At 42.7% G+C, this 25740-nt stretch overlaps 1 protein-coding gene across 9 annotated transcripts in view; it reads left to right on the top strand.

Annotated features, from left to right (window-relative positions):
* SLC15A2 (solute carrier family 15 member 2) overlaps positions 1 to 25740 on the top strand; it is a 52361-nt gene that overhangs the window by 6835 nt on the left and 19786 nt on the right. For 5 of the 9 annotated variants that reach the window (XM_038142563.1, XM_038142565.1, XM_038142562.1 and 2 more), the window contains 10 exons: positions 6730 to 6776; positions 10070 to 10157; positions 10771 to 10912; positions 12748 to 12840; positions 13940 to 14039; positions 19066 to 19156; positions 21190 to 21267; positions 23906 to 23988; positions 24970 to 25056; positions 25372 to 25461. In XM_038142563.1, coding sequence (XP_037998491.1) covers positions 6730 to 6776; positions 10070 to 10157; positions 10771 to 10912; positions 12748 to 12840; positions 13940 to 14039; positions 19066 to 19156; positions 21190 to 21267; positions 23906 to 23988; positions 24970 to 25056; positions 25372 to 25461 — 899 coding nt within the window. Of the gene's footprint in view, positions 1 to 1982; positions 2097 to 6529; positions 6777 to 6898; positions 7981 to 10069; positions 10158 to 10770; positions 10913 to 12747; positions 12841 to 13939; positions 14040 to 19065; positions 19157 to 21189; positions 21268 to 23905; positions 23989 to 24969; positions 25057 to 25371; positions 25462 to 25740 lie in introns of those variants that run through there. The other 4 variants (XM_038142567.1, XM_038142571.1, XM_038142564.1 and 1 more) reach the window with 4 other exon arrangements.

Here is a 25740-nt window from a genome sequence, read left to right as displayed (position 1 = left end):
TTCATTTGCTGTTCATCAGTGGTCTGTTCTGAAAGACCACAAGTCTTATTCTGGAAACAACTTCCATTTTTTTTTCAGTGGTTTTGTGATACTCTCAACGTGAGAGCCTAGAAAGTAATTTAAATTCATGGTTGTATTTTGTTTGTGCTGAGTTTTCTTCATTTCCTGCCTCAGCTCTCTCATGCCCTGTGTTTTCCTTGAACATTCCCTTCAATGGAGAGAAAAATCCTAATTTTTCCTTGCTACGATAGCCTCTTAAATAATTGTTCAGAAATAAAAGCCCTTCCTCGTGTGTTCCTCGTCTTTCCCTACCCCAATCTTCTAATGTAAGTCACAAGCATTACCAAGTGAAGCCTTTTATTTTTCCCAACAACTATTCTCCCTCCAGCTTTTCTTCTCTGTTGCATTGTCTGGCCTGTGGTGCTCATATGTCTTTTCTGCTTGTTTTTCACAGTGCTTGCCCAGAGTCTCACGCTGCTGGCTTTGCCATGCTGTGCTTTGTACTTATCTATGCTGTATCTTCTTATAATATGAATAGCACTCCCTGGATCCTGGCCATACTTCCTACATTATAGATTTAAATTCTTCTTACCATCTATCTTTTCTTTAATATCTCTTCTGTGCACAGCCTGCTCTTTTTTAGCCATTATTAAAGTTTTGCTTCAATCCTCCTTTCACAAGCCCCTCACGATTTGCCATCATCTTTTTATGAGTTGTTCATGCTGTTCTTCATCTTTTACTTCAGGCTTTGCATCCCTTGTTGCTGTATCAAATGAATCATCATATGTAGGAATTTATTCCTCATTTAATTTTGGAGTTTGATTGTGATCAGCTTAGGCTTCTCACTATTGCACCTTGTAGCTATTGTTGTGTGCTTCTTTTCACTATTAAATTCAGGTGTCTCTCAGTGTTTCCCTAGTGCATCTTTCTAGCCCTCCTGCCCAATTCCACTGGTCATCCTATGTCCAGCTAATAGCAGAGTTCAGCAGGAACTAACAGCCTGTTTGTAGCCTTGACTTTATCTTGAGGTGATAGATACCTTGAAGCAGGTAGGGACTTGACTGCAATAAAAAGGTGAAGGATGCAGATGGCTTCAGGGCCATGGTGCTGGGTGATGGAGACCCCATTTTCCTCTACTGCTGAACTCACTCTAAACTACTTCTGTATCTGCAGAAAAGATTTGGGGTTTTCCCCTGCAGAAGAGTTTCCCTAAAGCCTCTCTGAAAGAAAGTCACAGCAGTTTACAGGTGGTTGTGGGGGAAAGCAGAAAGGAGTAAACAGTGGAAGTGCACTAGAAAAATTATTGATTGTCCTTCAGGCAGCTCATGGCTTGAAGGTGAAAAAGAGTCTTGGGGAGCAGCTTGTCAATGTTATATCTGCTTTCCTACGTGACATGTGAAGAGCTGGGAACTGAAGCCAGTCTGTCAAAGGTTGGTGAAATCCCGTGTCTTCTCAAAACTGTAATCCTCTCACTAGGTGCCCCATCCCTAGAAACATTCACAATCAGGTTTGACAGGGCTCTGAGCAACCTGATCTAGTTGAAGATGTCCCTGCTTATTGCAGAAGAGTTGGAATGGATGGACTTTGAAGGTCCCCTCCAGCCCTAACTGTTTTGTGATTCTATGATAGTGAAAGACATGTATAGTTAAGACCAACTCTGTAGCTGGTGTAAAGTGTCAAAAATTTGGATTTATGGCCAGCTGTAGATCCTGTCTAGTCACAGAGCCAGTCCCTATCCTCAACCAGAAGTAGTAATTTTATTGAAAGATAGTGTGGCTGCAGTGCGAAGTGATTGATCGTGAACATCCGTGAAAGGTGCCATGCAGCCTCAGAGGCTGTATTCAAGAAAGGCAGATTCCCTATGACACTTGAGAGCTGAGCAGAGATGACTTCAGATCAGAAATAAATGGAAGTTTAACTATTTTATTGGTGGCCAAAGGGCTGCTGTTGAGAAGTGAAACATTAACAGCAGGGTGAAAGAGAGCCCGGATTGCTTAACGAGGCTCATCTTCAGGCACAGCAGAGCTGGGCACATCCAAGGCACGGAATGGCAGAGGGGGACTGCACACCACAGCCTGCAAAGGAAGCCCAAGCTGGTGAGGAAGTGTTTAAAGATTTCTTCTTGCTAATATTAGGAGAAACTGAAGGCAAAAAGGCATGAGGAGGGATGAGAGGTTTCTTGGATTGTTACAGGTTGACTTGTGACCAGATGACAGGCTCTTAAATGCAGATTAGGTACTTGATATTGTTAGTGGTATTGATCTAAATACCTTCACAATTTTAAGTCTGTAATGGCTGGTGAATAGAGGAGAGATGTGGGTTTGAAGGCTTCTGGCATATTTTCCTGGTTGTTCAAATGATTTGATACATCATTTTCTTAAATTACTTTGAAGTTTGGGAGAAGTCTGCAGGCAATGGAAACCACTCTTGATCTGTATAAATCAGTTAAGCTCTGCTCTTTCTTGTGATCAAAGAACTGGAGAAAATAAGCCAGAAGAGACCTCCAGAGGTTATCACATCCTTCCAGGGTCTGGTCATTAAGCCCAAAGTGTTGCTGCCACATATTCATCTAGTTTCTTAAAACCTTATCTCAGAAACAGAGAAAGAGGAGAGAAGTGCATATGTGGTAAAAGGGTTATAAAAGTATGGTCAGTGTATATGAATTAAAATTAAGACTCATTATTAAAAGACAAGTGTGGCTGAGCTGAAAATTAGGAAGGAATCATACGATGAGATGAATGCAGGTAAAAATGAAGAGATTAGTTGAGTATAAGCAGATTAAGGTGCACAGTACTGCAGCAAGGAGCGGTGAGAATGTGAGGATTATAAAAGCAACGTGAAAATGCAGATTCTCTTTCTGAGGATTTGGGAACCAGAAAAAAAAATAAATTATGAACTGAAAGTCATAGCAAAATGTATTAACGGGAACTTCTGGCTATGCAAGGCATCTGGTAGCTGAATATAACATGTAAGCCTGAATCATCCTACAGACTCCTCAGCTGCATAAGGGATAGTTCAGAAGAGGAAATCTTACAGAAAGCAATCCTTGCTTTCACACTTACCAGGTGAAGTTGTTTGGCACGAGATTTTCACAGAAACTCAGGAGGGCACCTCATCTATATGCCTGCTCTGGGACAGGACCTGATATTTATGTAGTCCTTAACGCATTCTTATATAACAGACATCATGGGTTGTCTGAACCCTGCAGGCCGAGCCACACCATCTCTGTTCCAATGCTCATCTGTCTTCATTGAGAGGGCAATTGGAAAAAGGAGCCCCAAATATTCTTTACTGAAAAAAGTCAGTTATTTCTCTAATCTTATCCTCAACAAAAATGGATTATAATTCATCTCTCTGGCTGTTTTTCCTGTCAATGGAAAGGAGTGACATTTGGTATTCTTCTTTCACAAATTTCATAGTTTTCATTCCAGAGTTTCTCCCATTTTGCAACACTATTTTGGGTTCATACCCAGTTGTCTCCCAGGCTTCTTCACCCTCGTTTTGAGTACAAACAAGAGCACCATGCTGGCTGTGCTGAAGTTTTCTTTGCTCATGGAAAAGCTGAGGACCTGCATGTTTCATGCTTTCCTAATATGATGGAAAATCATTGATACTCTAGGAGGAATTTCCCAGTTGTCCACTATTATGAGCATTTCATATGGACCCTATTTCTTTATGAGAAATCAGAGGCACTAGAGTTAGGATATATCACATACAGAGCTGCTCTAGCTGTTACTCCACTTACCAAAGAATAAAACAATATGGTTTGAGAGCATTTTTTCCAATCTGAAAGGGCTGGTTTGTAATCCTTATTCTCCTTTTGGTGCCTAGAAGGGATTATCTGATCAAGTATCTCTTGTTATGGAGTAACACTCCTGGAGGAACAATCTTCTTTTTTAAAGGCAGTGGTGATGCTTGTTCTGCTTTTGCCCTTCACAAGGGAAGTGGCTCAATGGGGTATTCAGCACTTGAAGGTGAATTTCATCAGGCTCTGATGATCTGAGCACATTTGAGATATCCAAATATTATTTAAGCAGTTTTTGTCTCATTTCACACATACTCCTGCTGGTTCATTTCAAAGGTGTTGCCTACCTTGTTGCAATTTATTTTTTAGTAAAAATAACAAAAAGGACACAAGTTTCCTGGCTTCTCTGGATGATTGTTTTCTGGTTTAAATAACAGCTTTTCATTTTCCTTCCTCTTTCTCCAATATTGACAGCATTTCTAACACCTTTTCTTATTGCCTTTTATGTCCCCTTGCTGTAGTTCATTTTGTGCCTTAGCTTTGCAGGCACACTTCTACCACTCTGTTTGATCTGTGTGTCTATACCTGTCTTCAGAAATGCCACCTTATTTCCATTTGTGGTACAATTCCTTCCTGATTTTCAGTCCAGTCGCACAGGTCTCTTTCTATCAAGTGTCATTCTGTATTTGTATCTGAGGTGCTTGCAAATTTATTCTCTTAAACTTGTTTTTGCTGTTTGCTACAAGTTACCTTTTTTTTTTTTTTTTGCCAGACATTTCAATTCCTTTTCTTCCTTTCTGTTTGAGAAGACCTTCTGGCAGCTAGTGGCCTAAACAGCTCTGCAGTGTATTAGACAAGTAGTATGTTAATCCTACTGACTGATAGGGTTGCTCATGCTAATATTAAAAAAAATAATCATTTACCTTATGTGATGCAGAGGGCTGTATATATACAGAGGAAATATAACTGCAGGAGGCTAAAAATGTTAAGGCGTCACACTGCAGCAGCATGGGAGCACTGTGCAAGGGATGGTGAAACCTTTTCTGTCTTCCTTTTTTATTATTCCTTTAGTAATTCTGCTGCTGTGTTTGCTCTGCTTGCCTGTGTATGGCAGAATATAGCAGGTTTCCACTGGGAGCTGTGTAGAAACACCTGGGGCATGAGATGCCAGCAGAGGGCTCACAAATATTTCTGCTGCCTCTAGCACGGGGTCAGACTTGCAGGACTCGAGTAGGTGCCAGCCTGGTGTGTAGGGACAGAACCCATGTGAACAAGACCTGTTCTGCCCCCAACACTGGGTCTGCTTTTGAGCACTCATGCCCATGGAAAGGGCTTGATAAACCTGAGCTCCCTGGATGCTGAACCCAGGTGAAGAGCAAGGCTGTGCATGTGTGCAGGTCACTGGGAGGGCTGAAGACAAGCAGCTGGTTTGTGGCAGTACCAGAAGAGGTACCAAACTCTTGTTTTGCCACTGCTGTAGAGGAAAAAAGGAACAAAGAAGGGGTACAACTTTCTGGCACCATCTGAAGTTTGGCTTCCAAGTCAGCTGCCCAGCTGACCCCATGTTTTGCTGCCCAGTTAGCAGGGTGAAATGGGATCTCTGGGAATTTTCAGAGGAAGTAATCCCGACTACATGATGGATAGTAATTATACTTCCTCTGTGCAGTCCATCACATCTGATTCCCTTGTGTAAGTGTTCTCCATGTCTTGTTAGCGATAACTGAAACCAGATTAAGGATCTGTGGTGTGGCCAAAGGCCTCTTTCTTGCTTCATCAGCTGCAAACCTGGTTCTTGTGATAACCAGGCACTATCAGCAACACAGTACTTGCACTGAGGACGAGTTTATGGAGACTCCTTGTACCATCTGTGGATTCTGGGTGTGGTCTGCATTACTGATATGAGAAGGGAGAAATATTTGGGAAAATTCTTTGAACGTTTGCCTTTTAAAGAAGCCAAGCGTAAGAGGAAGGAGAAACCTCTGCACTGCGCTGAGGATACAGCAGAGCCACAAGCACTGAGGATAGTTTATGGAAGGATGTGAGTTTTGCTCTGCAATTGCAACTGGCACTGGCAGAATGCAGATGAGGAGCTCCACTATTGCCGTGGGAAGGGCATGGAAGGAGGAACAACTGTGTACCTGCAGGGACCTGAGCCCATGGAGCTGCAGGGGGAATCCAGGGACTCCCAGCAGAGATGGGCCACATTTGCCACATATGGAGCCCCAAAGTGGTCTTCTGGATAATAGAAAGTAGAGAGAGGTGTTGGGGCTGCTTCTGGGTGCTGGCTGTGCCAGCTTGATTAAACTGTCCTGTGGGAAAAGGCAAGGTCATTCTAGGAAATTGGTGTGGGAATGAACTCTGGGTCATTTCACTCCTGCAGTAGCAAAGAAATGATTTAACACGGTGCAGGCATCTGTGACATCCAGCGTCCAAGGGTTTGGTGTGATGAACATTTTAGTAGTTATGTCTTGGAATGTGTGGCTTTCCAGTGAAATGAGTTCCCTGCAGAGTAAACCTGTCATTACCACACTGGGAGGGAGATGCACGGTATACTCCTAAATCCACAGGCTGTAGGTGTATCTGGGACCTGGGATTTTTATTCAGCTCACATCTGTGCAGCATCCAGCACCGTGCTAGGCTGGTGCACGTAAAATAGCTGGGGGCATGCCAAACAACAGGGAGGTCTGTGCCACAAAGTGCTGACTGCCCCAACCTGTGACTGATTTAGGCTGTGTTCCCTGACTCCTCTTGAACTCTGGAGCTGTCTTTCCTGGTAGCATCTCCCTCCCCTTTATGCCCTGGCTGCATAAATGTGCTCAATTAGGGTTAACTCAAACTGAATCAAACTTCGTGCCTGAGGTTGGAAATCTTCCCAGTCAACTCACCACAGCCACATAGCATGGTGGGAGACAAGGCGAGAGGGGAGATGAACGCTTTTCAGAGAAACGAATCCAAGGAAACTTTGTTCACTTTTATTTCTGCAGGAGATGATCCCCCCAAAGGAGATTTCCCTCTTCAGAAAAAATCTCCGGTAAGTGTTACTGCTGGTTTCCTTTGCTTTGCTTTCTGCTCAGCTTGTTTTAAACATTGCAAGATCTCTCTGTTCTCTCCTCTGTTGTGCTCTGGCTAGAGACAAACACCCTTTCTTGCAGAGGGTTGAAATAAGCCTTAACAACTCAAGGCAAAAATCCCTCCACTAACCTGATTAAGTTAAGAAAGCGCAGCTTAAAGGGAAAGCACAAACTGTCTGAATGTTTGGGGAAAAGGGTAAGGGTTTTTATTGTCTTTTCCCTGAACACTACTTTCCTTGTGGGAAAGAACTTAGATCTCTGAAGTGGATGGAGCTGTTGTGCAAAGGAGGGAGGGAGCTGAACTCTGTTTAGTTTGATGAGACCCCCCAGGGAAGGGTACCCAGATGATGAAAAGCAGAAGGAAGGACAGGGATTGAGGACAGGCCACTGGTGAGTGTTACAGAGCCCAACTTTAGTGCCAGAGCCATGAGTTTACATCTTTGCCTCTGATTTAAAGCCTGAGTCAGGTGCATGTGTTGCTGCCTTGCAGCTTTGATGTTTGTGCAAGTTTTCAGGCTAATTCTTGTTGAGTGCTTGACCCCTAAAAACTGTTCACTGCATAGGATTCAGGAAGAATTTGGCTTATGTTGTAGCTGCTTTGACTTGCAGGATAATATGTAATACTTGGTCTTAAAACTCACAGTCATGTCATTAGCAAACCAACTATTTAACTCAATTTTAATTACTGTGCAGACATTAACTATTGGATATCCAGAGCTCCTGGGAAATATTAATCTTTCTCCTGTTTTGCCATTATTCAGCAAGAAGGAGAGCTGAACACAAACATCTCCTGTAGCGGGTGCTTTAAATGAACTTTCTTTTTTCCAAAGACACAGTCTATCAACTTCCACAGTATCTTTAAGAGATCCATAATCCCACAGATCCCAGGCTTGCTGTAGCAGCTAAGCACTGCAGACTATCTGTGTGTTCATGAATCCAGGCTTAACCTCTTTGCTTTTGCTGGGGCTGTCTGCTGAGCACGGTCCTCCTCTGCGAAAGCGAGCAAACTGCATCTGGCTCTCCACATGGATGAAAGCTTCCCACTTTTGGATGTCCAGGCAGGCCACAGGCAGGTCAGTGATACAGTGAAGAGAATACATGAGGGTTTCTGCACGTGCTGATGCCATCTCATGACACACAAGCCAGATGGAAGTACCCCCACTTGTAAGTCGTTGCTCTGTGTTTGTAAGCACTTACTCAGGGTCGTGGCTCAGGCACTTGGGAAGGTTTAGCTGGGAAGTCACTGCCCCCTGCTCTCCTTCCCCTCCTTGCCCCTGCTCATCTGTAGGAGGTGCCCATTCCACAGCAGGAGTGGCTGAAATGAGTCGCTGCACCTGAAATCGGTGCAAATAAATCCACTGCAACGTGTGCACTGGGTGTGGAGGGGTGAGTTCAGGCAGCAGTGCTCCTGCCACCTGTCCGCCTGGTTTGGACAGTCACTCTCTGCACCTCCACCAAAAGTTATTAAATGCCATGAGTATGTATGGTAAAGTCTGGGAAGGAGAGGAAGAAAAAAATCCCTGTTGTACAATTTTATTTCCAATTTCATAAATGCCTCCCAGCACAAACATCAAACATAATCTGCCTCTTATGGATTTTCTTCTGTTATGAAAAACTTGTTGGAGAATAATATCCTGTGTGTGCATATGGTTGTGTGTTTGTGCATTTACAGCTTATCTATGCCACCATTTTCAGGCTAGCCTAAAAGCAGGAGGCCCCAGTGCAGTTTCCAAAGGAGCCCACTCTTTCTTACAAGCCATATTGCTGAGCACAATGCTTTCATTATAAATCATAAATGAAATGGATAATTATGTATTTACTCTAGTAAAGCAACAAGGTTAAGGCTTTCTTATTAAAAGGCAGTTTTTTGGTGAGAAAAATATATACATATATATATTATATATAAAAATTGACAAAAATATTTGTCTTTAGAGGATTAAGTAATGGAAAGTAGGGGGGAGGTGGGTGTTGTGGATTTTGATTTTCTGTCTGTTTTGTTGCTCTTTCATAATGTTGAGGAAGACTGTGTCATTAAGCTATACTCTTCTAAACTTGATACCATTGCTTTGGGAATCCAAATAAGCTTAGGTCTCTTGGTAGTAAAATAAACCTGAATAAACACATCTATTTTGGTACTGTATTTGCATTTGGGACTCTGGGAAGAAATACAGAATTCATTATTTCTGACATGAGGCACAGAAATGCATGTGAAGAGTTCATCTCACTTCGCTGGCCCATACCATGGCTGTTTAAATCTATAAGTATAGTTGCATCTGTTAATATCACACTCCCCCCAGACTCCTCACCAAATCCATGGCCAGCCCCTCTCCTGCTAATTGGCAGAGGCTGGGCAGGGCTGTGCAAACCTGCTCTCCTGTTGCAAGGCAGTGGAGCCACTAAGCAGCTGGAATCTGAAAGCTGCTTAGCTCAGACCATGGTGGGGTAGCAAGAGGGACAGAGGCCCACATAGGGTCATGCCAAGACTCATCTGTTTAATGCCTTGTATTTCACTTGGGAAGTGCTGATGTTAGCTGCAGTAAAGTCAGGCTCAGAGAAAGAGTGGCCACACTTAGACAGGTTTGACAGTCCCATCACTGGCTTTTTTAAAGTTCTGATTAATAAATTGCTTTATCCATAGCTGTGCCAGCAATCTTGGAATATGAAATGGATGCCATGCCTGAGGGAGTGTCAGACAGAGAGCTGATGCTCTGCTTCAGTGAGTGGTGGCACAGCTCAGCACAAGTAAGGAGAAGAGGTTGAGAGAGGTAGCAGCTTTAGACACAGAAGCAGACCGCAGATCCCTGAGGTCTCCCAGTTTCTGAGGCAAGGTCTGGTACTATAAGAGGGAGCAGTTTTGGGGCAGTGTGTAGCTTTATATGGAGTGCAGAAGAAAAGGCATCCAAAGGTGGTTTTTTGGTATCAGTGGCATTTTAGCATTGCAGTGGAGAGTTGGTAGCACCCTTCCAGTGGAGTTCCTGAAGCTGCAAGCATGGTGGGCTGCTGACTGCCCACGAATCCCCATGGCAGTCCTTACTGGGCTCATGTCAGCCAGGCTGATTCACTGGGGAGCCTTAATCAAAGCAAGAGTACTGTGAGATCCACTCTCTGCTTTGAGTCCAGCTCACAGGCCAGTCAAGCACCTGTGGACACTTGGTTTTTGGACTGGACTCCTCTCCACCACCCAGGCACTGTGGGAATGTGTTGCTGGGGTGAAGGCTTTGACAGTTCATATGTTCTTGTTTGTCTCCCATAGAAACTCTGTGGCTCCAACTACCCCCTGAGCATTGCCTTCATTGTGGTGAATGAGTTCTGCGAGCGCTTCTCCTACTATGGCATGAGAGGTATGTGGCCTGTGACTTTCCCATCCTGAGATCTTTACACAAACTGGATTGATGTTTCTGAGCTGTGCTGTGTGTGTAGTATCAGCTGTCTTTCAAAGTTAATTGATATTTTGGAATGCACGTATGAACAGTGTGTCCTAACATTGTTGCTGTATCTAAGATGAAAATAAGTTGGGACAAGAGAGCTCCAAATGTACCTTCCAGTCTAAATTATTGTACAATTCTCTATATCAAACCTGGTTTTCTACTGTGTGATGTCTTTCATAGTTGATGTGCAATCAGTGTGTTTGGGAATTGAATCTTACAGGGACCTAATCTGTAAATAGAAAAAGTGCATAAACAGAACTACAGGTTAGGGTAAGATAAGCTAGAAAATACGTTTTTCAGCTAAACATAAATGTTTATGAGCAAAGGATGTCAGATACTCATATATCTCATTTTGGCTTTTCCTGTGTCAGAGATTATGAGGAACAGGTCTGGAAGCACAAATCTTTCCACAGCGCTGCTCAGTTGCTAGACAAATCATGGTTTTCTTGCCACCATGATCCTGCTTACCCACAGATATACACATTAATTATCTGATACGATTTTTTTTTTGTTTATTTCCTTTTAGCTGTCCTGACACTCTATTTCTTAAGCTTCTTCCACTGGGATGAGAATCTCTCCACTGCTGTGTACCATGCCTTCTCCGCATTGTGTTATTTCACACCTGTCATCGGAGCCATCATGGCAGACTCATGGCTGGGCAAATACAAGTAAGTGAAGACATCTCTCTAATTCAGTCAGCATGCTTTGATGCCATGCAGCCTGTGCAAGGACAGTGCTGTGTGTGCTCCCAGTTTTGAGCTAGCTCAGAGTGCAGCAAAGACGCGCTTGTGAAGGTCAGCTCCTCTCTTTTAACAGAGCTAATCTGTTTGCTCATGCTGTTCTGTGCTTGTCTAACACCCAAAGGCCAATAGGCAACAAAGTTGGGACAAATTAAATGTTACAATAACCCTTTTCCTCTGCTGTCCTTCCCTACCTGACTTCAGGAAGCTGAGTTGTGGGGCAATTAACCTTGTTTGCTAAGGTCTCATTCTGAGAAGGATTCAAAGATAGTGAGGAAGCAATGTCATCATGTAGATCTCAGATTCAGATGAAATAGCATTAACTGTAATGTACTTACACTTCTCACAGCATAGGTAATGTATCAGCACACCCACTTTTATGCCTGAGAAACCTGTGCTCTCTCAAATCATCTCCTCAGCACATAACCAGGTAGACTCTGAGTAAGAGTCCTTAGGCAGTCTTCCCTTCTGATGATAAGCTGTGGAGCAAACATCTGCCCCAGAGTGGTGATGAGCAGCTGGATATAGGACTTTCTTTGCTTGGCACTGTTTTTTCATTATCTGAGAAGTCTTGGCTGTCAGGGTGATGAAGTGCAGCTGAACTTTTCTCTCTAAGACTAAGCCTATCTGGCAGAAGTGTCTCTATAGGAAATAAACAGCTGCCATATGCCTATCCAGAAGAAAGTTCCTAAGGAGCTGTCAGTGTCCTTTTTTTCTCTGAGCTCAATTTTAGTCATTTCCTTGTCCCTTTGAATGAAAAAAATAACAGTGAGGCTTTATTAAATTCATTATTTTGGTCACCTAGTAATGTTCATTAGTTTTGAGGATGTTTATCTTGCAGCATGATGTTGTGAGAAGGTAAATCCTTATACAGATGCTCGTGTGTTAGGCAAGAGATTTTCCTTGGAGTAATCTCTATAATTTCATGGGAAGTGCCTTTTGCTGTAGTAGCTGGACCTTGGCCAATATAACAGACTAGAGGGGCTTTTAGGAATGATCTGATGTGATGCTAAATTAGCTGTTGCAACCAGGGTTTGAATGCATCAGGGACCTCTTCCATGCTCAAAGCCCATAGGACTTCTTCTAGTGTTTTTGTCCTTACAGGCCCTTTGATTAACCTCTGCATGTGTCTTCAGCACAAGAATACATAGATTTATCTTAATCTAGAGGGTGGTGAAGGAATAGAATACACTCAAGAGTCTTCTCATCCTGCTCAAATTTCTTCTTCTCCCTCACCAACGCATGGGAGGCAGATAGATTAGCTCAGTCTTTGAGAGATACTTGAGACCCAAGTATCCCAAAACAGACTTACAATGAGGAAACCACACTCCTAATTCAGGTTTGTTGGTTAGGTAAGTTTTATGTGGGCAACAGTCTCTAGATACCCCTTCCAGTCAAGGGATTTACTTATGCACGTCCTACAAAATGCCAGTTATTAGTAGTCTGGAAACTGAGTAGGAGCTGAACAGTGCTCTTCTCTTTGCAGTCTTCTATGCATGACAAGACTGGAACACTTTTATTCTGCTCAGTAATGTCTACAATTAAAGCAGGGACTATCCCTCCTTAATCTGAACCCATTTGCATATCTATTCCTTCAGTGTTGACACTAAGGAATTACAGCTGCCCACTGTACCACTGGTAGAACAATCCAGTTCCTTGTGTGCCAGCGAAGTAGAACTGCCGTATCAGGGCCCATGGGCACACTGTTTTCAGCTTGTACATCACCCAGCACCTTCAGTCACTGCTGTTTGCTTTCCTCACAGGACGATCATCTACCTCTCCATTGTGTATGTTGTTGGCCATCTGATAAAGTCAGTCGGTGCCATTCCATCCCTGGGCAACCAGGCAGTTCATGTGTAAGTAGCCCTTGAAGCCACAGTGCTGTAGCAGGTTGTGATGGTAGTTAGTTTACCTAAGTCTGTAATTTGTTTTATCTCCATCAGACCAGCATTTTGGGGGCTGTGCATGGATTACTTTCATCAGGGAAGGGTTAGGAATGTCTGAGTAAGAGCAGAAGGGTGGATCTAGTGTGTGAACATGCCAGATAGAGCTGGAAATCACAACACAGACTTTAACCCCTTTGGCACAGGCATTGGGGATCACCCCTCTCTGCTCTACCATGCTACTGGTTTGGTCTCCTGTATCCAGCTGCCTGCACCAGGCTCCAGGAAGGAGCCTGCTCATTTCATCACTACAGCTGCCCAGCTCAGGAGGGTTCCCCCATGTGCATGGGAACACAAAACTGAAATACATTTTATGATGACAGGGGAAGGGTCTGTCTCTTCCACAGGACACAACTCTCTAGATTCTGAACTGATTGGCTTGTCAGAGTAGTGTCTCTGAAACCACCAAGCTGGTTTTGTCTGTGTAGTCATGGCTCAAAAAATACGCACATGCAGGCAGGAGCACATGTTGTTTACAGAACAGTTTTCTTTTGTCCCAGACCTGGTCAGTCCTGATACTCTTGTTCCCTGGAGACATAATCTGTCAGGCCAACAATGGCATTTTGAAAACCACTGGGAAGTAGAAAGCGCACAAGAATGAGCCTAATTCGAACAGTTTGTATGCTCCTACCCAAGCTTCAAGGCTGCAAAAAGTACTCCCCTTTTTCTTTTTTTTTCTTTTTCTCTATTGATCTCTGACAGCTTTTGTTGTCATATAAATAAAAATAATTCCACAGATCTTTGATCTCCTATATGTCCATTGGACCTCAGAACAACAAGAAACTGACAAAACCAGTTTGGTTAATTGACTGGTATGGAATGCAGAAATTAGGATAATTACTTTGTTTTTCAAATTATTAGGACACTTAATTTCTTTGTTTATTTAGCTCATCATCATTACCTGCTTGCAAAAGTCAACATTATCAGAGGAATCATGGTTGGGTGACAGTAAAATGCTCTCATAAGCTCTGGAAAGGTTTTGCAATGGTGACATTTTTGTTCTTGCATGAAGGGTCCTGTCTATGGTTGGTCTGTTTTTGATCGCCCTTGGAACAGGAGGTATCAAGCCCTGTGTCTCTGCATTTGGTGGGGACCAGTTTGAAGAGGAACATGTAAGACTTCTTTTCTTTCCTAAAATCTGCAGTGTCTTGCTTACTTGTGAAGATGTTTCTGTGATCAAAATCCTGTTGTGCTAGAATAAGGGCCAATTTGCTGGAAAAGACATAGTAAGACATGAGGTAGGATGGTTTGCATAAGACTTGAGAGAATCTAGGTGCTTAAGGAAGGCAAAATGACAGCAGAACAGGATTGATACTGAAAAGGATAGGTCATAATTGCATCAAATCATCTAAATGTTAATTGGACATAAGAGTAGTTGAAAAATCCTGTCTTGCATATCACAGAACTGTATGTATCACAGATCATCTTAACAGGGGTGATTATAATGCACTGCAGTGGAATATGGCAAATGAAAGAAAAGATTATCACCAGCCTGTGCTTCTGTGGGATTTTTTCCTCAAATCAGTCATAGTCTGTGTCTCAGATGTTGTTCAGAAAGAACTGTAGGAAATTCTAGTCTTTTGCAAGTAATGCCAGAATGTTTTCTGGATATTCCAGAATGGAAAGTTCTGAAGAGTTGAGAAAATGTTTCTGTTTAGCTGTGTTTGTGCTGTGTGTCCTGAGAATTGTAGTCCAGGTGCTTTGTGTCCTCATTCTCTGTCATGACTGCTTAGCCCCTCATCTGCACTAATCTCAAACTCCCATTATTCAGAACAGGGGCTAAACCAGGGATAAGGTAGTGCTTAAGGAAGCAAAGCAGGTCAGGAAGTGCTAATCCTCAGGCAAAATGCTAAATTTTTCAATTGACTCAAAGTTAAATAGATTTATGTTGACCTAACACACAAATAAATTTCTATTTTCTCGATGACAACTATTCAAATCATCAAGTTGTGTGCAGGGCACACAAGTCCTCAAATATGTAGAAGGCCGCTGCTACAAAAAAGAAAATAAGTGTTGGGGTCTGTGGTGAGTAGGCTTAAACTCAAGGAGGATTATTTAGGACTGACAGTGTGAATTTTTTTTCCAGAAGTAGATCTAGAGAAACACTGGAAAATACTAGGGCCTTTGTGAGATGGAAATTCCCATCAATGGAGGCATTAAAGAAGGACATGAGACTAATAGTGTGTCAGGAAAAGCACTGGTGATTTAGATAAGAGTTGGCCCCTTGGACAAGGAGCCCAGAAGGGCAGTTTTCTCCTTGTCTTTTGCAATACCCCAGTATGAAGTCAACATGTAATGAAATAATATAGACTAAATTTAAAATTTTAGGAAGAGTTGTGCTTTTTGCACATGAACTGAGTGATGAAGCTTATGATTACTAAGAAGTAGCAAAACATGGGATGTTCTGTGGTCGCTTGTCCAAAGCAGATCCTCCTGCAGGCGTGTCTACCTGCTGTCAGTTGCACCTGCTGCTTTAGGGGATGTGGCAGAAAGGGGATCAGCAATGCTCTGCTGGTCACCAGCCTCCCCATCTGGCACAACTCTGACCAAGAGCAGGCTGGCAGCACAGCACACGTGCTCTGGGATAGCTGCATGCATCCCAGTGCATGGGCATCCTGGCTTGCTGCACCAATAGTTGTCCCAAAAGAATTCTAAGAGGTCCAACAGCAGCATTTACACAAGTGCTATTTCTATGAATATTAATGATTAATAGTGTTTATCCAGCATCTTTCAATTACCACCTAATTACAGTATGATAATATATAACACTTATCTTCAGAGTGTTTTATAGACTTCAGCTAATGAATCTCAGCACCCCTCTCAGGCACATACATATTATTATCCCAACTTTACAACTACAGCTGCATCACAGAGAGAAAATCTGAACTGCCTGTGGTTGTGTGGGCCTCTACCCATTCTCCAGCATTCAGACTACATCTCTCCAACAAATTTACCTAATACAAAGGCTCAAACATTCACCTGTGTGCTACCTTCAAGAAAAACTAATTTAGAGAAAGAAAACTGTAAAAAGCATTCTGATAAGAACAATGTGTTCTGCTCTATTTGTTCTTTTTCAAACGTTCTTTTCAAAATAGAAAGTTTTCTATTTTACCATTTTGAAATGACTTGGCCTTTCAGAAGAAACAAATGTTTTATGCTATGTGATAGGAAGTTTAAGTTATCAGAATTGGAATGAAAAGTTTTGATTTTGTAAGGAATGAAAGGTTTGAGGCCAAACAGAATATTTCTTCCTCTGGAGTGGTGTTTGAGGGGTCTTATGTTTTATTTTCTTCCACTCCAGGTAGCCTGAAATAAGTTTTAAAAATTCACTATGAAATGAAGCATTTGATTCCTCCTTAATTTCCGGGACACCAATAAACTTCATCTGAGTCCTTAAGTGCATGGGCTTATTTGTTTTTGTCTGAAAACTTGGAATGAGGTAGTTCTGTGTATAAATAACTAAATTACCCCTGCTATTCCTAGAGACAAGTTTATGTTTTGAGGTAAATGCACAGCATCAATCTGATTCTCTTATAAGTACTTCAGGAGCATAATAGTCTTGGATCTGCCACTTGGAGAACAGTACTACTACAGACAGTGATGGGGACTAATTTGGTGGGAGGTCAGATAGGGAAAACAGATTTATCTGCAGGAGATTTCCAAATGCCTTTGTCTATGGGATTAGAAGTCCAAGTTAAAAATGCCTGAACAAAAATTATATTTACAATATGTTATATGAATGTGAAGCTGCTGCACATATTAATTAGGGACCAAAGCTGCTTTCAAACAGTACAGTATGGTGTTTAAGGTGCTAAATAGCTTTCCTTTGTTTCTTTATTTTCTGGTTGGCAAGGAGATCAGGATTATCAAGTACAGTACCTTTTCTCAAATTAGCTAATCCAAATCATGTTATTAATGTGTGTCTGCTCTAAAGATTAAGACAATAGGGAGGAAATTCTTTATTCCAGTCAGTATAATTTGCAAGCTGCTGGGTTATTATTTTTGTAGCTTTTCTCTGACCGTTTTTCTTTCCATCACTAAAATCTGAAAATCTGTGAAATAAGATGCTCCAAATTCTGTATGCATCACTATCCTCTTCTCTTACCACCACATTCTTTTTTTGGTAATTGTTGCTCTAGACTTGATCGTGTCAAGAGCTGCATGCTTGAGTTTATCACAGCTCTCAGAAATTCTGATTTGCTCAGATATGAAGGGTTAGAGACCTGCCATGACAATTTGGCTGGAAGAGAGCAGGACTGTGAGGGCTCTACTGCACCACCTCGACAAGTCATGGGAGGGCTATCCAGGAATGGGGAAGATTGCTGAGGCTGCTCACCTCTCTAGTTTTCTCTATGATGACAAATAACTAGTCACAAAGGTAGAATGAAAAAGAAAATATAATTTTACTAGTTTAGCAGTAGAAAGTTCTGGGTTATCAAAACCACCAGCAAGGAAAGGAATATAACGGGTAGTAAGACCCACTGCTGTTTTCTATTAACCATGAGAATATGCCATTGACATGATTTTTATAAGGCTTTAAAATCCTTTAGTGTAGGATAAATAATTTAAGAGGAATGTATGGGTCAGCCTTGAACACTCTAGGAAATAAAATCATGTAAAAGCCAAAAGCTCAGATGATGGGGTCTTCCTAACTGTGCTGGGTCACAGCAGAAAGCCCTTAATCCAAGTAAGGAGACCCCCAGACTCCTTGGTGGGTGACAGTGGGAGGTTATAGGGCTCTCACCCTGACCTTCTCAGTACCCACTTTGCAAAGGGGCATGAAGAGAAGCCCTCTCACAGTCTCTCACCTCCCCCTCTTCCCTGCAGTAATCCCCTGTGATAAGAAGCTTCTTGCCATACGAAGTAGCAATATTTCCTGTTGGCTGCACCATCAGTTACAGGAAGTTTTGTTACATTTTTGGAGCTCAGGATTCATTACTTTACAGCTGTCCTCTTTTAGCTGCCTGCAATTCTTCACGCTTTCTCCAGTTTTCTAGCCTTGTGAATATTGTTGTCTCAGGGAGCAGACGGAAGCAGGACACATTAGAAGGAAAGGAGACAGAACAACAGTCCCTGAGGAGTTTTCTAGCACTCAGCTGAGTTAAAGCTTTGCATTCAAATGATGCTCAGGTCATAGAGAAGAGGCTCAAGGTGCCCTGTGAAGCTCTCTGTCGGGTACCATACAATATGTCTGATGCATTTTTCCCTGCTACCTTTATCAGCTCAGGTGTCCCAGAGCTGCTGATACACATGAGCATGGGGTGGGTCGGGTAGCCTGCTTTTGTTTCCCCTCTGCTGGCCCCCCCAGGCACAGGGAGGAGGTTAACACTGTACACAGCACATGTGTGACTGTGCATGTATGTCCCTCCCACAAGCAGGGTGAGATGGCACGCACTCATTACTCCTGCACAAAGGACCAAAGTCTGCATCAATTTCTTGATTCCTTCCGAATTATGAAATATGCAGAAAGAAAGAAGATCAGCAGGAATCCTTTGACTCTATAAACTTCAATATGTTACCGCTTAGGTTAAATTCAAAACTCTTTCTCTTAGAGTTCATCCCTCCATCAGGCTCTTGAATTTGCTCCCCTAGATTTAATTTACCCTATTAGTTTGAGGTTGATTGGTCTCACCTTGATGGTCTCCTCTTTGATGGATATTTCTCAATTGCTGGCACTCTTTCATCTATGCTGTGATTACCAATTCCTTAAAATATACAGGTTTCTTTTTCTATTTCTACACAGGAGAGGAGGGGAAAAAAAAAGAGCTCAGACATGGAAAGAAATTATGAGCTTGTCAAACCATGCCAAATTGGATTGAATTAGGTGACAAAGGATCTGAATCATGCTACTTGTTCTGAATAAGTAAATGCTTTCCCCTTCTTCCAGTCTCACAACGCTCTCAAAGCAGCAGCTTTTCCTCTGAAATGCCAAAAAGCCCCAAAGCACTTCTCAAGTAACGTGAGCTGATTTGTGTGAGCATTTACCATCACCTGAACACGAGCTTGTTTGCTTAACATTTTATGCACTTTGTGTCAATATTTACCCAGCCTTCCTAACAAGAGAATTGATAGTGTTCAATTTGCAAGCCCAATGCTGTGTATTAGCCATGACATTGACATTGTCTTCTCTTGTTTTAGACCTCAGAGAGAAGCAAGTTTTTTTCCATCTTCTATTTATCCATTAATGCTGGAAGTTTGATCTCCACGTTTGTAACTCCTGTATTAAGAGGTCAGTGTGGATTTAGAATAAAACAATCAATTAGCTGCCCTCTAACTACTCTGCTGTGCATAGTTAGACTCTTATGACAACAAAATGGCAGAAATTATATTATCTGTGGAGTGGTCAGTGTATTGCATTTACACCTTGTTAATCCTGCTGTAGCAGCATAAGAGATCTATAATACAGGCAGACAACTCACAGAAATTATATTCCTGGTTGTATTTCAAAGCCAGCCTGAACTGCAGAATCAAAACATTCTGAAAGGTGGAAGGACCTACATGGTCATCTGTTCCCCGCTGCCAGTGAAGAACTTGGCTTCAGGTAAACTATGGATGGGAAATGAGCTCTGCTGTCCTGCACAGTATCAGGGCTGAAAAACTTCACAGGACTGGTTTTAAAGTCCTACCTTCTCCCTCCCACGGGGTGCTGCTGACTTGTGGAGGGCTATGTCCTGGCACTCAGGCTTGTCTGCATGGATCTGCTTGCAAGATTGCTGCCCTGAGCAACTAGCTTCGAAGACAAAGCACAGGCCTCTGCCCCATTTAAGACCTACTTTATATTCCAGCCTGCTTGCAAAACCCTTTTTAGTCCCTGAGCCTTGCTGCACTTACTTCATTGTATCACAGTGCTTCAAAGCCAAAGGGATTGGCATGCTCTAAATACAGGCACAGAGGCAGAGCAGCAGGCCATAGGTGATGGGGACAGGGATAAGGTAATCTTCACATTTAGTTGCCATTTTTTCCGTTCCATTCCGTGGCTTCCAGAAAGCCCTGTTTGTTTGGAGTGTCATTTTAACAGGCTCTTGTCTCATGTGTACACCATGCACAGGGACAAAAACAAATGCTATATCTCTTACTTGTTTGTTCTCTGGTGTCTCTGGGTCAACATTCAGTTGAGAAGGGCTTTTGCTTAAAATAGTCAGTGGGCAGATGAAAATCCAGTCCCTTGAAGCATCCAAACATGTGCCAGTATAAACTAGTTGCAACATGGAACTGGAGAGGATGGGGAAAGGGGAATATTCTTGCTAAGCGTGAAATCTTTTCTTGGAAGAGCAGGAAATGCAGTTTGTAAACATTTGGTGCAAGTACAAAAAATATACTTTTAGGTAGAGAGGTCCAACTCATATAACATGTTGAAAGTTCAGTGTGCCCAGAGAGCTCGTGCTCTCAGCTTTGTTAGATTTTAGCTGATATGCTGAAAATAGGTAAATAAATGCTATGCATGCACACAGCTGTGCAGCCGTGATTTTCCAGCTACAACAAGCAGCTGAGGGCTTCATGGATTTGTCTCCTGTTAACTCTGTTGGCTTACTTTAGCCATTTTGTCATTATCCCTGTAAGAATGCAGTGATGTCTAGCCCCTGGCGTTCAAACACAGAGCCCACTGCTGGTTTGCTGTGTGCAGCCAGGGCACAGCACAAGAATTGACCTGGTCCAAGAGGCGCAGGTTTCAGTGACCCAGAGCTCAGATTGATGCAACCAATAACACTCCTGGTTTCCTAATGGGTTGCTGCAAGACCTGACATTTGAAGCAGGCTGCCCCTAGTGAGATTGGTGGTGGTGAGAAAGGAAACTGGAGCTCCTGGGCTCCCACTTACACAGTGCAGGCATTGGCTTCCACTTTCTCCACTGTAGGTCGCTATGAAAACAGATTCAGGTTTTTCACTCAAAACTGATGCAGCACAGGTTATTTGGATCTAGTCAAATACAGAATGGCTTCAGGTTATTTTAAATGTTGTGCTTTCCCCCCCCAATTACAGTTCCTAGTACTTCTTTATACCTATTTGTCTGCCTCCTCTCTTCTACCGTTTGCATCAATATCCCATTATCAGCTGCTTTTGCTGGCAGACACTAACCCTGCTTCCAAATTGTCTTCATCAAGGGAGGACAACTGTTTCAAGGAGATTCAATTCACAGTGTCAAGCACCAGCAAAGAAGATTTAAAACCAGGGGAAGTGACTGATTTAGGGAATCAAATCAAAAGCCCCAGTAACATAAGTCTAGATGTAATGAACTGCTTTTATTTCTGACTTTTTTTTTCAGGGGATGTGAAATGTTTTGGAGAGGATTGTTATGCACTGGCTTTTGGTGTCCCAGCAGCACTGATGGTGTTGGCACTTGGTGAGTGGAAATAGTGGTAATAGGAGTTACCAGTTTTGAGTCCATGGTTAGATGAGAAAATGCACAAATTCACTAATTCTGGATGGATACTGTGATAGGAAATGAAAGGGTTCAAGGTCACCTAACAATTCCCAGTTCAGAACAGCAATAAATATCAGTAGTTGATTGATGGTGGGATGAGCATGGTTTTACTGCAATCTTTTACTGTGATACTGTTAAGGGGGTGGTCTCATGGATGTTTCACAGTATAATTGCTTTGCTCTAATGCAAAGGAAGGCACTAAAATGATTCTCCTGATGGCTTGCAGCTTTGCCTATGAGGAGGCATGGCCTTTGAACTGCAATCTGAGCAGTCCTTAGAGATCCTCAGCTTATAGAAGAGAAGCTTAACATGGCACTTCTAACCTTTCCATGGGCTTCCTGCAGCTCAAGGCCATCTTCAATGGCTCAGACTTCTGCTGCTGAATCTGTGTGCTGCAGAAGGAGCTAGATGAGATGTTAGTTTGCTCTGAACTATCTTATTTTGCTTGGCTGAAGTAATTCCTGCAATTGCAGTAACAATTTATTATTATGTTGCAATAAAAAATCCTTATTATTCAAGTGTCAGGAGACAGCCACAATCCCTATGCTTCTTAATGCTTGCATCTTAGCCCCACTGATGTACTTGTCAAGATTTCTTCTTCAACCTTTATAAAACATTCAACAATCTCCCCATTTTTAATGTTACTCCTTGGTAGCCAGCACAGAGGACACCCCATCAGCTTTAGTTTCACAGCTGTAAACTCTGAGAAGAGCAGTTCCCTTATTATACTGCATGTGTGAGCTTTTGACACAGCATGGGGTGACTTCTCATTCAGCTTGTTACGTTCACTGGGATACCAAGCAGTTGTGTGATTTCACTGCAGCATCTTGGATTTGAAAAGTTTGTCCCCCAGAGAATGTGAATGTTGCTGTGTCCACTCAAATTTCCATCAGGGAGAAGAATCAGGAAACTGAAGAAACGTCATCAGGCCACAGCTAATGTTGCAGCAATTCTTTTCAAAAAAGTGCATGGTCACAGGCCTGAGAGGGTTCTATTTTCCCCTGTGGCCTGTTCCTATCAGTTTAGGGCCCCACTGTGTGCACCATGCTGTGATGAATGTTTGTAGCAGAGCAGTAGTTGCCCAGGGGAAAATGAACGTGGAAATGTTGCAGTTTCAGTGAGGGCATCAGTGGAAATGTGTTTTTAGCTAGGGTCCTGCTGCCAGATTCCGCGTCCTGCCTGGCAAAGCAGTTCTCTGTTCTTTTGTAACGTGCTAAAATGCTCTGGGAAGTGATATATTTGACTATGTGAGTAGCATGCAGAAGGGAGAAAATACCCTTTCGGCCCTGACTGGCCCTCTCCCTGCGTTGATGGAAAGCAAGGATAGATTTAGAGGCAGATTTAGAGTGAGATTTTCTGAGCTGCTACTGTTCCTAAGGATGAAGTAGATTGATACCATTACATTCCAAATGCTAAACCCAATGCAGGAACATCAGCTCCTGAAGGAGTCAATGGCATCACCAAAAGGTATTTCAGCAAACCTAATGGATCACGTTTTTAAAAGCACCAACATCTTTACAGGGAAATGCTAAAAATTAAGTAGTGCAGCTACCTGGGTGACTTTGGGTCTTTTCTCTCTGACTTTTCACTGTGGGTGACTTTGCACAAATGCAAAGTGCTACTCACCTAAACTGACTTCAGAGGTCTCTCAAGTTCTGCAAGTCAAACCTAGATGCTAAAGGTCTTCATAGTCAGATAAAAGCAAAGGTGTATTCCCTGCAGTGTCTCAGGCCTCCTGTGTTAGGACAGAAGTACCTGCTATTCTCCACTGCTTGTGGACTGACCCAGACAACTGGGTTAGTTTTAAAAGTTCAGGTTAGTTTATTATATGGATTTCATACTCAGTTTTAAGGTGCTTCTCCCTACTAATCTCTTTGGAATTCCAGTGTCCTCAAAGACTCTCATGGAAGAGGATAAATGATACACAATCAGATAACTCCATCTCTGACAGGATTTTGAAGCCTCATTCTGATATTCTTTGGGCTTTGAGGGAGAAAACCAAGATAAAACAGTATCTTAAATTGTATGTCCATTTGTGGAAACCATAAATGGAGGTAATTTCTGTTAACATCTCTGTGTGAGGCAGGGATCTTTGGGCAGCTTCCATTGAAATGTGTGAGATGCAAGGTGCACAGAGCCCCCGTTGTATCTGGATTAATCCTCACAGGTTTCCAGTGGGTGAGGGTTGATTTCCAACATCAGGTGCAGCAATTCAGTGTGGATTGTACTATAAGTTTAGTCTATAAAAAGCGTAGACAAAATGAATTTTCAAAGTTTTGGTTCCCAGAGTGAATCAGATGTGGAGGTGCCAGAGCAGATATTAGGACCGTGGTGACTTCCTAGGGATCACACTGCCTCTTGAAGGATGTTGCATTTTCTTCCATCTGTAGACATTAAAGGAGTCCTGTATATTTATGTAGTTAGAAGGGCAATCCTGTGTGCCCCGAGGGCAGAGCATTTCTGTTGAATACAGGGGTGGGGGATCCTTCCGAGAAGCCAGTGCAGGATTGAGCTTCAGCCATGTGAATCCCCATTTGGATAATAATATTTTTTTCAGTTGTGTTCATTGCTGGAAGTGGACTGTACAGAAAGACACCACCACAAGGAAATGTCTTGCTGGAAGTGTGCAAATGCATCGGTGTAAGTGTGTGTAATTTTCTTTTTCATGTGTGAGTCAGAGGTTGCAGGACAAAAAGGTGCAAAGGGATAGGGGAGGTGACTTGTGGAGTTCTCTGTGGTGCTTTGGGATGTCTTGCTGATGAGCTGTAAGGAATTAGAAACATATTTAGGTTCTATTTTATTCTTCCAGCATTTCAATTGCTTTCCTTTAGCTCCATGAACTGTTAAGTTGAACCACAAGTGGCAGATGCTGGTGGAAACTGAACTGAAAGAAAAATTCAGAAACTCAGAGAGTATCAGATATATGACTCCATTTTTATCAGTTGAATAATTTTTCTGAACTTTAACAGTTCAGCAGACAGTAATAGCACACATTCACATTATGGACATTCAGCATGTTCATGTAAATGCAAGAGACACTTGCTGAAGTTGCATTAGAGCCTTAAAAATTGTTTTTCATGGTGTGTGAGCTGAATACAGTATGTGAAAAATACTCTCTTATTATTAGGTGGGTAAGGATGTTTCTATTTCAGGAAGCTGTTGCTGACAGCAGATGTTTTCTCTTTATCTAGGTCAATCCTAGTGCCAAATTTACCTTGGGGAAACAGGTGGGATCTTAAAGACAGGATTTCTAAGTGAAATCTGCCACTTTTTTTGCCCGTGTGGCTCAGTGTTCAATGACTGGAGCCCACAGCATAAACAGGCCAGGAGCTGGACTTCAATGACCCTTATGGGTTCCTTCCAACTCAGGATATTTTAAGATTCAGTGATTCTATGATTCATTCCCCCTTTGTACCTTTAATCAACCGTTGTCATAGAAACTTCCTTGCAGACAATTCATCATAAAGCCTCCAATCTGAGATTTTAGAGGTATCCAGCAACCCACTCCCCTCAATGTTCTGGCACTGCTTACATTTGGGGATGGGGAAGGTAGCCTTGAGTTGGGAATGTGACAAGGGCAGGTACAGCATGAGTGAGTTACTCACCCCTTTCTCTCCCTAGTTTGCTATTAAAAACCGGCTGAAAAACCGCTCCCGTGAGATTCCAAAGAGAGATCACTGGCTGGACTGGGCTTCAGAAAAATACTCAGTAAGTGATGCTCTACCTGATAGGTGTGGAGTGGGAAGGGGGAGATGGGCAGACAGACAGGGGAGACAGTATGACTAGCCTGGCCACACTGTTCCTCTCATGCATTTTCCTGTCCCTTCCCACATCTGTACTCTCCTGACCCTTAATGGACGGTTTAGGTGCTGCACTGAAGTGTAGAAATGCAAACATATCCAATGTCACAAGGAAGTGCAATGAAGAACTTCCATGCAGAAAGAAATAGGAGTTATTATTTGTGGCTTGAATCACCTGTTGGCTTTACACCCCTACATTACCTTTTTGCCTGTTCCCTTTTAGAAACAGCTGATTGGGGAGGTTAAAATGGTGACTCGTGTTCTCTTCCTCTTCATACCACTGCCAATGTTCTGGGCCCTGTTTGATCAGCAGGTACAGTACAGTGGGTACAGCTCTGCCTTCAAGCCTTGATTGGCTCCTCTGTCCTTTTGGGGTAACGCCAAAGCATCCTGGGGACACAGTGGGCCACACTCGTACCAAGTGTCCAGTTCCTTCTACCATCACTTCTGGTCAGCCCTTCAGTGTCCTGGTGTCTGGCACAGGAGAATGAGAGGGGAGAATGTGCCCTGCCTAATGACAGGTGTTAGAGGGAAGGGAAGGAATAGATGGGAATTAAGACCTCCATCACTGTCATCTTCTCTGTCCCCATGT

This window comes from Motacilla alba, chromosome 7, assembly GCF_015832195.1.
Source record: "Motacilla alba alba isolate MOTALB_02 chromosome 7, Motacilla_alba_V1.0_pri, whole genome shotgun sequence".
Taxonomy (NCBI): domain Eukaryota; kingdom Metazoa; phylum Chordata; class Aves; order Passeriformes; family Motacillidae; genus Motacilla; species Motacilla alba.
Note: the sequence above shows the minus strand (reverse complement) of the source record. Positions and strands in the feature narration are given on the sequence as shown.